Source organism: Aythya marila (genome assembly GCF_965140915.1).
Source record: "Aythya marila genome assembly, chromosome: 22".
NCBI classification, from domain to species: domain Eukaryota; kingdom Metazoa; phylum Chordata; class Aves; order Anseriformes; family Anatidae; genus Aythya; species Aythya marila.
Genome location: NC_139063.1, coordinates 7031067 through 7044059, shown reverse-complemented (window position 1 = coordinate 7044059; position 12993 = coordinate 7031067). Strand labels below are relative to the sequence as shown.

The 12993-nt window shown below is 39.9% G+C and overlaps 1 protein-coding gene across 8 annotated transcripts in view; it reads left to right on the top strand.

Annotated features, from left to right (window-relative positions):
- EYA3 (EYA transcriptional coactivator and phosphatase 3) overlaps positions 1–12993 on the top strand; it is a 61581-nt gene that overhangs the window by 30128 nt on the left and 18460 nt on the right. For 6 of the 8 annotated variants that reach the window (XM_082777721.1, XM_082777717.1, XM_082777719.1 and 3 more), the window contains 4 exons: positions 977–1043; positions 1833–1975; positions 7763–7900; positions 12508–12590. In XM_082777721.1, the coding sequence (XP_082633847.1) occupies positions 977–1043; positions 1833–1975; positions 7763–7900; positions 12508–12590 (431 nt within the window). The remainder of the gene's footprint in view (positions 1–976; positions 1044–1832; positions 1976–7762; positions 7901–12507; positions 12591–12993) is intronic. The other 2 variants (XM_082777724.1, XM_082777723.1) reach the window with 1 other exon arrangement.

The following is a 12993-nucleotide window of genomic DNA, read 5'->3' as shown; positions in this document are numbered from 1 at the left end:
CCTCTGTGGAGGTGTTGTGCAAGAGAGGGGCTGTATGGTGCTAGAAACTGTGCAAGGGGTCCTGCACATCCTCACTTCCCTAGTTTGATGGACAACTGAGTATTTATCGGGTGTGCTCATCTGAATTCAATATTTTTAATGGCACCCTTTTCCACCCCAGTGTTATCATTGAGAACTGTCTCATAAGAGGTATTCTAGAACCATAGACAATGTTAAAAACCAGAAGCGTTCCATTACATGCAATTGTCAAATTTCTTTTGAGGTCATCCGTTTTCGGACTCTGAGCTTTGTGCACTGTGCTCAGCCCATGGTCTGTGGGATTGAGTTTGTTAAGCTGGCAACAGCTCTTCCAAAGAAAGAGAGGTTGTTGGAGCCATGCTGTGGGTACAGGCAGTACGCAGGAAAGCATGTTCTCTGCTCTTACTTCTTTGGTAGGAGTCATACCGAGTTCATGTGAGAAAATGAGCCTGCGAACCCCTGTGTAAGCAGAAAATGAGCTGTACTATGCCAGGCCTGGGCACTGCCCAGGCTTGGGGAGGGAGAAGAGAGATGCTTAGCAAAACCGCCACCTGCTCAGGTGTCTGCTCCAGGGTACAGAAATGAAACATTAACCTTAGTGCACATGAAGGCCATTTGGTATGTGCAAGCATGGGGGCTGCAGTTGAAGTCGAGGTTTTGTAATGATAATTGCAAAAGCTGATGGCACCAGGTGGTAAAGAGGAAGCACGCTTACAAAGGGAGAAGTGGTACTGACAAGCATTTACCTTCTCTGAATCAGCAAGAACATTTTTGTTGTGTTTTAATGCTCCATTTTTTTTTTTCAGAATTCACTTTAAAACAGATATCCAAGGAACTAAAAAACTTTTGTTAAATACTGTGTGTTGGTTAAAATGGACTGCATATGGTGATACTTAATTGACATTAATTGTTGGGTTTTGAAATCTCCTGTGTAATTATATAAACTATTTTTTTCCAGTTATGACATGCACAGATTATATCCCAAGGTCATCAAATGATTATACCTCACAAATGTATTCTACAAAGTAAGTTGAACAATTGTTATAAAATGTTGTAACTCCTTTCTGAAGTAATATTTTGCATCTTTATGCACTTCTGTTATGCTTTACTTGCGCTTTCATATCTGCTAGGCAGCAGACTGCTGTGGACACTGAAGCTAGTAGAAGTCACCCTTTGGCTTCAGTGGCCGCTGTCTTACCTTCACAAGGATGAAGGAGCATCTTCAAGTAATTAGCAACACAATAGTCTTGTTGAATACTGCCTGTAGTATTTGAGGAATAGGCAGACATAAATGAATATAAGGGAAGTATGAGATTTTGCTGGTTGTTTACCACATTTGGGGATGTTAATAGTCTTTCCCCATAGCACAGAATAGTAGGTCTAAATCCCCCATGCTTACTTTTGTATAGTCTCTTTCTTCCATTAGTTCTGATACATAGTGCTATACAATATTAGCTTTAGAAATCGATGCTGGGAGGCATGATGATTGAAACTAACTGCTTATGCCTATTGGAAAGGGGAGTTCTTTCTTCCCCTCTCCCCTTGCCTTCCCAGTCCAGAAGAAAGAAGTAGTGTTCTGTTGCTGTGAAGGAGAGAGCTTCCTCTGGTTTCACTGGAAGAAACAAGCAAACCAAGAGCCTGTCAGATTAGGAAACACGAGTGGGTGTTACACTGAGAGTGTGTGTCAGTGTGAATTGTTTCTTCTTTCTGAAGCAATTTAATAAGGTGTTTTCTGGCTTGGAGGTTGAAAGCTGCATAAGGTAAATAATGTGTTTTTTTTTTGTTGTTGTTTTGTTTTCCTTCTTTTTAATAAGGCCATATGCACATATCCTTTCTGTACCTGTATCGGAAACAATGAGCCCTTACCCTGGTCAGACTCAGTACCAAGCACTACAGCAATCTCAGCCCTACACGATCTACCCCCAGACCACCCAAACCTACGGACTACCTCCTTTCGGTAAGAAGTAAATTTTCAAAGACTTTTAGTGCCTGTAGTTACTGTTTTGTGTCTCATTAAAAAGCAAATGTTAAGTTTAACTAGATGTATTAGAGAGAAGAGCATATAGAAGAACACATGCCTGGCTTAAATTGTGGATTTAAGTGAAATGTGAGAAAGAGGTTTTGTGGCAATAGCTCTGATTTAGTGGGAGATACCTCTAGACGGGACTTAACATTATAAAATCCTATTTTCCCAAAGTTGTTTTCCTGGCCAGTAATTTGAAAGTCTATCCATGAAGCTTGCCAGATGTTTCATAGTTTGGGGTCATCATTTTTTCCAGTTATAGCTGCATTTGTGCAGTTTCCCGGTCAGTGAAAACATGCAAAGCCTCGTACTAGATCATCTCTGCTTGAAGATATTTTTCCCTTCCTTTTTGCTGGCCAGGAATAAGACTTTTTTTGTTATCTCATGTTTCACCAAATGCAGATTTCATGCTAAAATGTCTCTTGAGTTTTCTCAAAAAATAAGTTTGCTTAAGTTGCTCTGATACTTGAGCCCTCCCTCTATCAGCCATTGCAGTTTTTGCAAATGATTGGAGGAGGATAAGTGTCCTGTTGTAACTGAGCATCTAAAGCATGATGGAGAGGTTTTGAGCTATTCACCAAGTGCTTTCCTTATAGAGCATGGAGAGAAAGACACACCTCCTGGGGTCTTGGTCTGTTTTAGAATATAATTGCTGTTTTTCTCTGTGAAGTATAAAGGGTGTTGGGGATGAGTAGTGCAGACAGAAACATCTACTTCTGAGAGATGTGAGTTAGTGAAAGGAGCTATCTGGTCTTTTCTCATGCTCTATATGTTGAAGTGACAGATGATGGAGAAAAAAATGGTTAAGAAATTATGAAATTATGTGACTGATTATTACAAATTAACATTTAAACTTCTCTTTTCATTTTTGATCTCGCTCTGCTTGGTTTCATATATGAAAATGTGTGATGTTGCCAGCTCTCAAAAATGTGTGGTGGCGGAGGCTGTTTTGCCCCTCAGTGCCTAGCTCTAATGAGAGGGGAGAGCATCACCCTTCCACGCAGGTAACACAGGAGAAAACATGTTGTCAGTGAGCTGTGCAGCTGTGAGATAGCCATGAAACGTTTGTTTTGGGGGGTTGTGGTCATATTGCATAGCTATTTTAACAGAGCCTCTTGCCAATTTTTTTTCAGTGCTAAAATCTTAGGAATTCTGGGTGTAAAACGATGGTTTTTATAGCTGAAGAACTAATTGTATAAAAACAAAGCAACATGTATGGCTTGCTAGCCACTGACAGAACCAGTACTTATATATATATATATATATTTCAAAACAACGGATATGTCATGGTATTTTTAAAAGATGGTGTGGAAAAGCAGATGCAACTGTGCTCATTCTTATTAGATATGCTAAACTACCATGTGATTTGGCACAAATTGTTATCTTTATGAAAATGGTCAACATGTAAAACTTACGTATGCACTTCTTCCCCTCCAGCCCCTTTTCTTCTCGCTCTCCCCCCATATAGCTGGAATTATTGGAAAGGAGTTTTTGTTTGTCATTGAGGTATCCTTAGGAATATAATGATAATTCTGTAGTAGCTGGCTCATTAGGGTTTAATCAGTGTTTCCCAAATCACATTAGCACTGTATTAATGCTGAGATATGTTGTTGTAACTGCTTGAAAGACATGAAGTAGGAGCTTTGAGGGTGTGAGAGCTGTTTTAAAGAGAGACTTGAGGCTCTTCGGGAGAAGAGGGGCATTTGGGTGGCTGTTGATGTTTGCTGCTTCTGCACTTCTAGCGCAGTCCCTTCAGTAAGGTTCAAATATGTCCGTTGTGATTTCTGACCTCTCCAGTCATTCCTTCAGGAGAGCTTGTCCCTGGAAAGATGAATGAGCATGGAGAGTTTTGATGCTGATGTCACAGAATTGTAGAGTGGTTTGGGTTGGGAGGGACCTTTGAAGATCATCTAGTCTGTCTTCTATCATGTCCAGACCCAAGTCTTCAGTTGCCACTGTAGTTTGTCTGCTGTCTTTCTAAACACCGTACTCGTCCTTTTTTTTTGTGAATTAGTGTTGGGTGTTCTCAAACAGTCCGTTACTGACAGACAGTGCCTGACTCTGTGGTATGGTCATTGGAATGTACTCTTCTTCCCAGGGTGCCTTCCCGTTGCTTTCATGATCTTCTGGTGCATCTGGTGGTGTCGTTTCCTTCACTTGTTTGGTGTTTATTCGCAGTTTGTTGTGGACAGTGCACTGAGGCTGCTTCTCTGTATTTTTCTGTGCTGTGTTTCCTTTTTTTATTATTATTTTTTTTTGGTTTGGTTTGGTTTTGTAGGCCAAGATGTTTTTAAAAGATATTTTAGACCTGTCTATGAAATTTTCATGGTGGGGTGGTAGATTTTTTTGGTAGGGTTTTTTTGTTTGTTTGTTTGTTTGTGGTGTTTTGTTGGTGGCAGTGGTGGTTTTTTATCTTTTTTTTTTTTTTTTTTAATTCAAAGTCTGTGGAATTTGCCAGTAATTAGTTAATTAACTGTTAACTTCTGTTGCATTCAAAGTATCTTCTGAAGATCTAGGCAAGAGATCAGCATTTTCTATTAACTTCATAGCAACTTTTGTCCATTAAATATTTTTTGAAATGTGATCAATTACTGAAATGCATTGGTAAAGTTTTCATGGACTACTATTAAATACCCAATTTTTTTATTCTGAATTTAAGTGTTAGGGAAATATTAAAATCATACATTTCCAGTATGATTTCCATTACTGGAGTAGTACGTATGTGATCATACTGAGAAGATGGACAGGTCCGGTGGAGCGTTGAGGATTAAATATGCATGATGCAATGGAAAGTCTAGAAATTGTCTGCTCATAGTATCTCCATTGAGCAGGTGAGAACTTGGCCAGGTAGGTCAAGTGTTTTACCAGCACATCAAAGGGCCTTCTCCAAAGGTTTGTGTGTCTTATTACTGTGCATTTGCTTCTATGTCAAAAAGAAGACATCATGGATTTCTTAACTGGAGCAAGGCAGGTGTATTTTATGCATGAAGTTGAAGCAGCTGACAAAAGCAAACACAGTCCTGAGATCACTCAGTTCAGGGTGCTGCCTTTGGAGAAAAGATGGCCTTCTGTGTGTGTGTGTGTGTATACACGTGTATATATATATACGTGAATACACACACACACATGTATGTGTACATATATATGCCTGTTAGTCACTTGTCCTTGTGCTGGAATATTTTTTTTTTGTGATTAGTGCTCTGTTGTTTAGTGCTCTGCTGACTGTTGCACACAAAACATGTTTGTGGTCTGGAGAGATTTATTTAACAAAAAAAAAAAAAACAGACTAAAATGAGAGTAATGACATACAAGCTGTATGTGCGTGGCTTTAAGGTTGTGTTAGAAATATTGTAGATGTGATGGTTTACATTTACTCCAGAAAAACATACATGTGGTAGACTATACTGTGTGGGGTCTTTCTGTGTATGTACATGTGTCCTATGACATTCTTCTGCCTCAGCTGCAGTGCTGCCATCAGATGTGCAGGAGTCTTACATCCATCTTATCCTGCTTTCTTGGTCATCTTGGAGGCTGCACTAGTTTCTAAATGCAGGACAACAGGGAAGGATGTGCATTGCCAGTGCAAGAGTGTGCCTTTCTGAACAGAATGTAGAGTGTCACGTAGAAAGGTACATTGAGTGATGACAAAGAGGCGGTCGTGGAAAGCTGGGTATGAAAGATGTCTTCACACACACACTGAGTTAGCTCCTGCACTTGCATCCAACCAACCCTGTGAAAACCTCTGAACATGTCTGTTTGATCTGGCTTTAAACCCAGTGTATGATGATTATCCTACAGCATTCAGAGGTGGTTTGTGTTTCACCATCACAGTGGTTAGGTACCTTGGTGTATTCTGTGAATGTCTGATATCAATGCCCTTTGCTACTTGTCCACTTATCTCGCACTGTGAGGAGCTCTGGTTACTGTCCTCTCTAAAAATTACTTACTTAATTGAAGACTGTAGCGTTCCCTTTCCAGACTAAACAAAAACAATGCCTTCTACTCTCCTTAAAGGATTTGTTTCCCATACGTTTTGTCCTGGAATTTCTGCAATATGTTTGCAATTGTCCTTAAATCAGTTTTTCCCTTTTGTTTGCTGATTATCAAGGTTCTCAAGGTTTGAAACCATAACAAAAACAAGAACCAAACCCTGAGTGGCTATACAGATAGACAGATGGGTGAGTTAATTTGACTCATAGGTGACTGACTGATTTATCTACATACCCAATCTCAAAGAACCACTGCAGAATTTGATTCTGACAAAGCTGCAATGAGGAGTGAGCTCTTGGAGATACTCCTTGTCTGGCTCTAGGATCTCCTGTGACCTTCTGCCTAAGAGACTCAGAGCTTGTAGCCCATGGCTCATCCTGCTGGAGCAGGTGAAAGGCTGCAATTGTTTTTTGTAGCCATGATGCTGGTGCTTTCCTCCCTGAATTGGAAGGGGTTTAAGACAGAGGTTGATCTTTCTGCTGGCCCTGAGCTTTGTGCCTAGCTCCAGATGCCCTTTGTCCCTCTGCTTTGCACGCTCCTGCTTGTTTTTAAGTACATCTTCTGAGCTAATACCTGCTTTTTTACTGCAGGCCAAGGAGAAATGCATTTAACTGGCTGTAGGTTAACCCCAGGCAGGTTAGACTTTTGCCATGGGGACTGCAGCAGCTTTAACTACTAGATGTATTTCATACTCTGGGTTGATAATTTTGAGTCATTAATCCCATAAAAATGTGACCTCAGCATCCTTTTATCCCGTCAGTCTGGTACTGAAAGAATGAACGCACTTTTCTTCTATACAAACTTAAAAACGCAGTATCTTATTCCTAGTGAAAATTTTTCTACTTCCTTGAAACAAATCTTGGTCCAGGAGGGTGGAAAAGTTGGAGCGTCTTGAGTATTTGACAATCATCTTTCAGACCCCAGCTGGATTCCTGGGGCTTACAATTGCAAGAAACAGAAATGATGAAATTTGAATTCAGAAACAAAAAACAAACAAGCAAAACAACAACAACAAAAAGTGCCTGACAAGTCCTGAAGAGCCAGGCCCCAGATGAGTTACTGCAGTCAGATGCTGTTGTCACTAGTACAGCAGACTAGGCCGTAACACAGTGCCTGAGCTAAAACCACACTTCCTGTGTGTGCCTTGTACATACAAATTAAAAATCACATTGCTGTAGGTGTGCTTTTGCCATTATTGTTACAAATACTTTCTAGAATGGCAGAAAAGTTAGAGGAAACTTTCAGATTCCCCCCCCCCCCTTTTTTTTCTTTTACTGACTTTTAGCTTGTTTTTAAGTATTTGACCCAAAATCCAGTGAAGCAGTAGAAGTGTTGACCTTGACATTAACTGATACCAACCCCAGCCTTGCTATGTAATAGCTGAGGTCATTTACAGTGCTGTGAAACTCAGCCCAAAACATCAGAGGTATTAGCAGTTCCTTTATACCTACGTGGCAGTGAGTCTTACTGTTACACTAATGGGTTTTTAATTGAAAGCTTTGGAAATTGGTCTTGGTGGTGGTTTTAATTTTCTCTTTCAGCAAGTTTTGTCAGCAGCTCTAACCCATGTGCTGCCTGACAATCAGGGCTTCCTAATGCAGAAATTAAACATTTTCCATGTGTGATTTGTTCCTTGCTTTTGTGACAAGCAAAAAATCTTAATCTGAGGTAGCAGCATGCTGTTTGGTCCCAGCATATTTGTTTATAACTGGTCCAATTTATCTGATTCAGGTGCACTGTGGCCAGGTATGAAACCTGAAAGTGGTTTAATTCAGACTCCATCTACAAGTCAGCACAGTGTTCTTACCTGCACTACAGGGTTAACCACAAGCCAGCCCAGCCCAGCACATTATTCTTATTCCATTGAAGGTAACTTGGCATGGTTTTTATCTGCATCTCTCTCCACCTAATTGAGTATAGATACCACAAATAGAGAGGCTTGCACGTTTGTTCTTGGTTTGTGCATGCTTCTTTATGCTTTGTCTCTTTTCTATTTGAGCGTGTGTATGTATTTGGCTTTGTATTTGCTACGTACCTCTGTATGCACCAGGCTGGCTTCTTGGTGCCATGCTGATGGACTTAACAGGGTGAAGAGCAAATGGGATGGGGAAAGGAGACTAAATGTTGTGTTCTTGCATGCCTTTACTGGGAATGTTCATGCAGCTTGTTGTTGTTGGTCTTTAGCTTGAAGTCAGTAAATGTACTGACTCAGGCTGGATTTTTTTTATTTCCTTCTGGCAGTAGAAGGCTCCTATATTATATGTATATGCTCCCCCCCTCCCTCCACACACGCACAGCAGGATATTGTCTTGCTTGTGTGAGGCCTCCAGCTTGGAAAGTGGATTTGTGATTACAGAACTAGTCTACAGGTATTCCCACCGCTAAAGTGTCCCATCTAAGAACGCTGTGTGCTGACTTTCACCAGCTTCCATAGCAATCAGCTTATGGCAAATATGTGCAAATAGTTACCCTTTTTTTAGACTGAATTTTTGCCATTTACATTTGGGTGATGAATTATGAAAATTTGTCTCTATAGGTTGTAGGAACCATTTCAGGAATACTTAATCTATTTCATGTGTGATATTTTCATGGAATAACTCAGGGACTTCAGGAATCTTTAGTCCATCCTCCTGCTCAAAGAATGGTTGGCACTGAATTCAGACCAGGCTGCTCAGGGCTTTATCCATTTGGGTTTCACAAACCTCCAAGGATCGGGATTTCACCACCTCCAGTGACAGAATGTCATCATGATTTTATTTTATTTTTTTTTTTTGTCAAGTCAGAACATCCTCTCCTTCATGATCTGACCATTTGACCATTTATCTCTTTCTCTGTCTGTGCACCTGCAAAAAGAACCTGGCGCTGTCTTCTTGATTACTTCCTTGTAGATATTGCAGGCTGATGTTAGGTGCCCCAAAGCCATCTCTTCTCCAGCCTGAAGAAGCCCACTGCCCTTATGTAGCTGCATAGCTACAACATGCCCCTCGCAGGGCACATGCTCCAGCTTCTGACCATTTGGGTAGTTCTATGACAGACCTGTTCAAGTTTAGCAGCATTTTTCATGTGCTTGAGGACCAAAACTGAATGCCATATCCAGATGTGTTCTAACGAGTGCCAAGTAAAGGAGAATAATTAGATAATAGATTTCCTTAGCATGTCTTTCAGTGATAGGAAAGACATTTTATGTCACGGTACGTGCTCAGCCTTGCTTCATTGTGACGGTAAATGGCACAGTATAGTGTTTATTCTCAATTTACTTCTCATATTAATAGTTTGTGATTAGAAGTATACCACTGGAAATCTACCATTCTTTAAATATAACTCTTCTCCAGGTACTTCAACTGGCAGAATAAATGGTAATGTTTTATAGCACTAGCCCTAACTGCAAAGGGGAATTTGTCAGAAATAGTTCTGCATAATATGACCTCAGGCAGTTTTGTCAGCTGGTGTGCTACAGCAAGCAGGTAAATCCCTAGGAATAAATGAGGTAAAAGAAATCACTTGTCAGTCCTCACTTCGCAGGAAGATTTTAAAATACTTGACCTGTACATCTGTAAGAATGTGGCCTAGGAGTCTCATGTTGTGAGAAGAGTTTCCCTTCGGACTGCACTTTGAAAGTGTGAAAAAATAAGTCTCTGTTTGGACTGGTGGTGCAGGGGAGGTAGTGGAGAACAGGAGCTGGAAGGATGGACAAAGACCATTGATCTCTTGAAGATCTATCTTTTTATATTTTTTTTTCAAACAAAACAGAGTGCTAAACAGTTGTATGGTGCTGCTGGCCCAATGGACGTGTTTACAGTGCATGATCAATACAATTTAGTCTGAAGACTAATGGTGGACTGAACTAAAATGATATTTAAACCCTGGTAATAGGTCAGATGGTGCTTAGTGACTGAGAATTTTGCTTTTTGTACTCATGCAAGCTGTAGCTGTGATGGCAAGTAGCAGAGGCTCTGTGAAGTGCTGACAGTGACATGGGAGGGATGGCTGCTTCTTGCCTCACCTCTTTCTTCCATGTGAGCAATGCAGCCAAGCGAAATGTAAAATGCATTAATTACCATTTCCCTTCCCAGCACATGAAGCTGCTTGAAACAGGATCTTTGAAAACAACTGAAGCAAGACAGAATGGGATGAATGAGGCAGGGGAGTTAGGGATGAAAGGTCTGAAGACGAGCTCTGAAAGTGGGGGAGAAAACGAGAAATCAGAAGAGAAAGAGACATGGCAGCTTCAAGGCAAAGACTGCTGTTTACAGGACCATTAAAACTGAGATCAGGAAATGATCATGAAAAATCCCTTCTGGCACATCCATGCAAAACATTTTTGTGTGTTTTTGGCCCATTTAGAGGCAAAGGTGCTGACCCCCTGTGCAGAAAGAATTGCTTGATCTATGTAGTAGAAGCCATTTATAAAGATCTGATGTGTTACATTTTACAGATACAGGATAATTAAAAAAGTAATCTTGGAATGACACTGGAGTTAAGGTAAACAGTGAAGTTGGGGATTGGGTGGTCTGTGTTTTTAACCAGAGTCCCAGCTCTTGGAAGTTTTTTGCTATGTTTATTTTTAAACTTCTGTGATCTGTCTCAGTGGAGAAGCAGCCTCTTCAGTGCACTGCAGAGGTGAATCTCTTTCTGTTTGCTCTCCATGATAATTTTGAGCGATGTGGTAGAACAACTTTGGTAGTTCATTTCTTCCAGCTTCCCATGAGCTTCATTCTGTGTTAGCAAGGAGCTTTTCTGGAGATCCATGCTTTGCAGTGCCCTGCCAGGTGGCATTTTCTTACTATAAACAGCAGCTTTGATTGTTTCTGTAATATGTATAGTTAAAAGGATTTTTATTTGGAAACTATCCCTTGCTCTTCAGCAATTGCATTTGAGGAGTATCTGACAAGTCCCTGATGCTCACAGCTCCTGCTTCTAGTAGCTGCATAGCTACAACATGCACTTGAATATCTTCATTGCCATTATTACTGTTTAGTGCAGCCTTTTTTCCTTTTTCTAAATGTTCACCCCCAAAACTTCCTTACACCTGTTTTTGAACACTGCTGCTCCTATCTGTGAGGGGATTCCCAGGGGCTAATCACTTGCCTTTATTTTTGCTTCTGTAGAGAGGCCACTTCACTTTCCCACCTCTTGTAAATACTGTGTATCTCTGCACTTCTTTTAAGATGTATTTCTTTTGTTTTTCACCTTTTTTGAGGCATATTTTGGATCGATTCCTCTTTCCAGGAGCTGTTTACCAGGTAGTACCTGTGCTTGCTGTAATACAATGTATATTGATTAAGAGTTCGTGGTGGTCTGTTCCCCTTTGCAGCTTCTCTGGGCTAGAAAGACTGAAGTCTTCAGGATGTTGAGTTCTTCAGTCTTGGGGTGAATTCTGCGTGGATGTGATTTGCAGAAAGGCTTTTCTCAGAGTGATGGTAAACTAGGTGATATTGTGGATTTCTTCAAGTCTTTTCATAAGTTTCTTAACAATTTTTGGTTTTATTTGTGTGTAAAGAAATTAGGTTTAGCAAAAGAAAATATTTCTTGGTGGCACTTGGTTTAGTACATGCTGGTTTTGTTTGTGCTTATTTCTGTATTTGTTTTCACTAATCCTTGAGGTTCCTGAAACTCTGTGGAGTAATGTTTAATGTTATAGCCTTGTCACTGTAAAATCATCAAATCTGCTAAATGACATATAGCAGATGCCATGAGTTGTTCCCGGAAGGTCTAGTTGCCTCTTAAGTACTTTAGAAGAACTGAATGCAGTGATGTGAAGAGTATTAAACATCTTAAAATTCTTACTAACAACTAGATGTCTCTAACAATTTGTCCTACATGTTGACAAATTATTTCAGAAACTCTCATCCAAAAAACTAGTTGTAATCTTACAGGGATATATATGGGGAGATGTATTCACTTCTCCACTAGGAAGCACCCTTATTATATTTTGAAATATTTTTACTCTTTCCTTATTTTTTTTGATCTAATTAAACTAAACATACTAATTCCAATGCAAACAGATAAGCATTTTGTTATTGAACTGATTTTAAACACGCTTCATGTCTGTTGTTTATTCTGATTCATTTTTAATTGCTTATAATTAAACATCAGAATGTGATTTCTGTCTTCTCAAAACTTTTAGTAAAGGTATGTAGCCATTCTGATTAAACTCCAGTTGCTTAGCGGGCACAGAGGGGGAAAAATCTTTTTAAAAGCTCTAGGTAAAATTTCCGAAACACTTGAAAATGATGTTTTTAAAGATCACTGTGTGTCAGTTCTCCTCCCCTGTAAGCCCGGTGGAAATTTAACTGGTTTCAAGATACCCCCCAACACTTTTTTGGCCATTACAAGCAGAGCTCTGCTGGAAGCACAAATGCTTGCACCTAAGCCAGTAAGAACTTATTAACTTATTTTACATCTTAGGTTGGTCTTGTCTCTCGTACTTCTCTTGAAACATATATATTTATATGAAGTAATTCTTAATTTTACAGCATCAACTACCAATGCCAATCCTGTGTCTACATCTTCGACTGTTGTCAATATTTCTACATCAGCCGTAGCCAGCATCTCACAGGTAAAATTTCCTCCTTGCTATATTTATGTGCAGCATCTCATTCACCTTTGTTTAACACATTATTCAAAACTAACAGAAGAAAGCAAAATATTTGCACAACTTTAAGTAGAGCACAATGGTTACTAAAATTATAGGGTTCGTTATGTTACTCTAAGTCAGCAAAATTGCTCTTGCTGTGTCTCTGACGATGTTGCTCTTCCCTTTAACCTTCACAGCAAACTTATTTGAGCTGTCCATAGCTCTGCCCTTATCCGCTAATCGTGTGGTGAATCTTAAACAGAGCACTGAGATTTCTTCATGAGAGACACTGGAAAAGAAACAATAGAACTAGTATTAGAACCAAACTACAGGGAGGATTATAGTTGGACATCTTTTGAATACCTTTGATCTCCCTCAGCAAGAA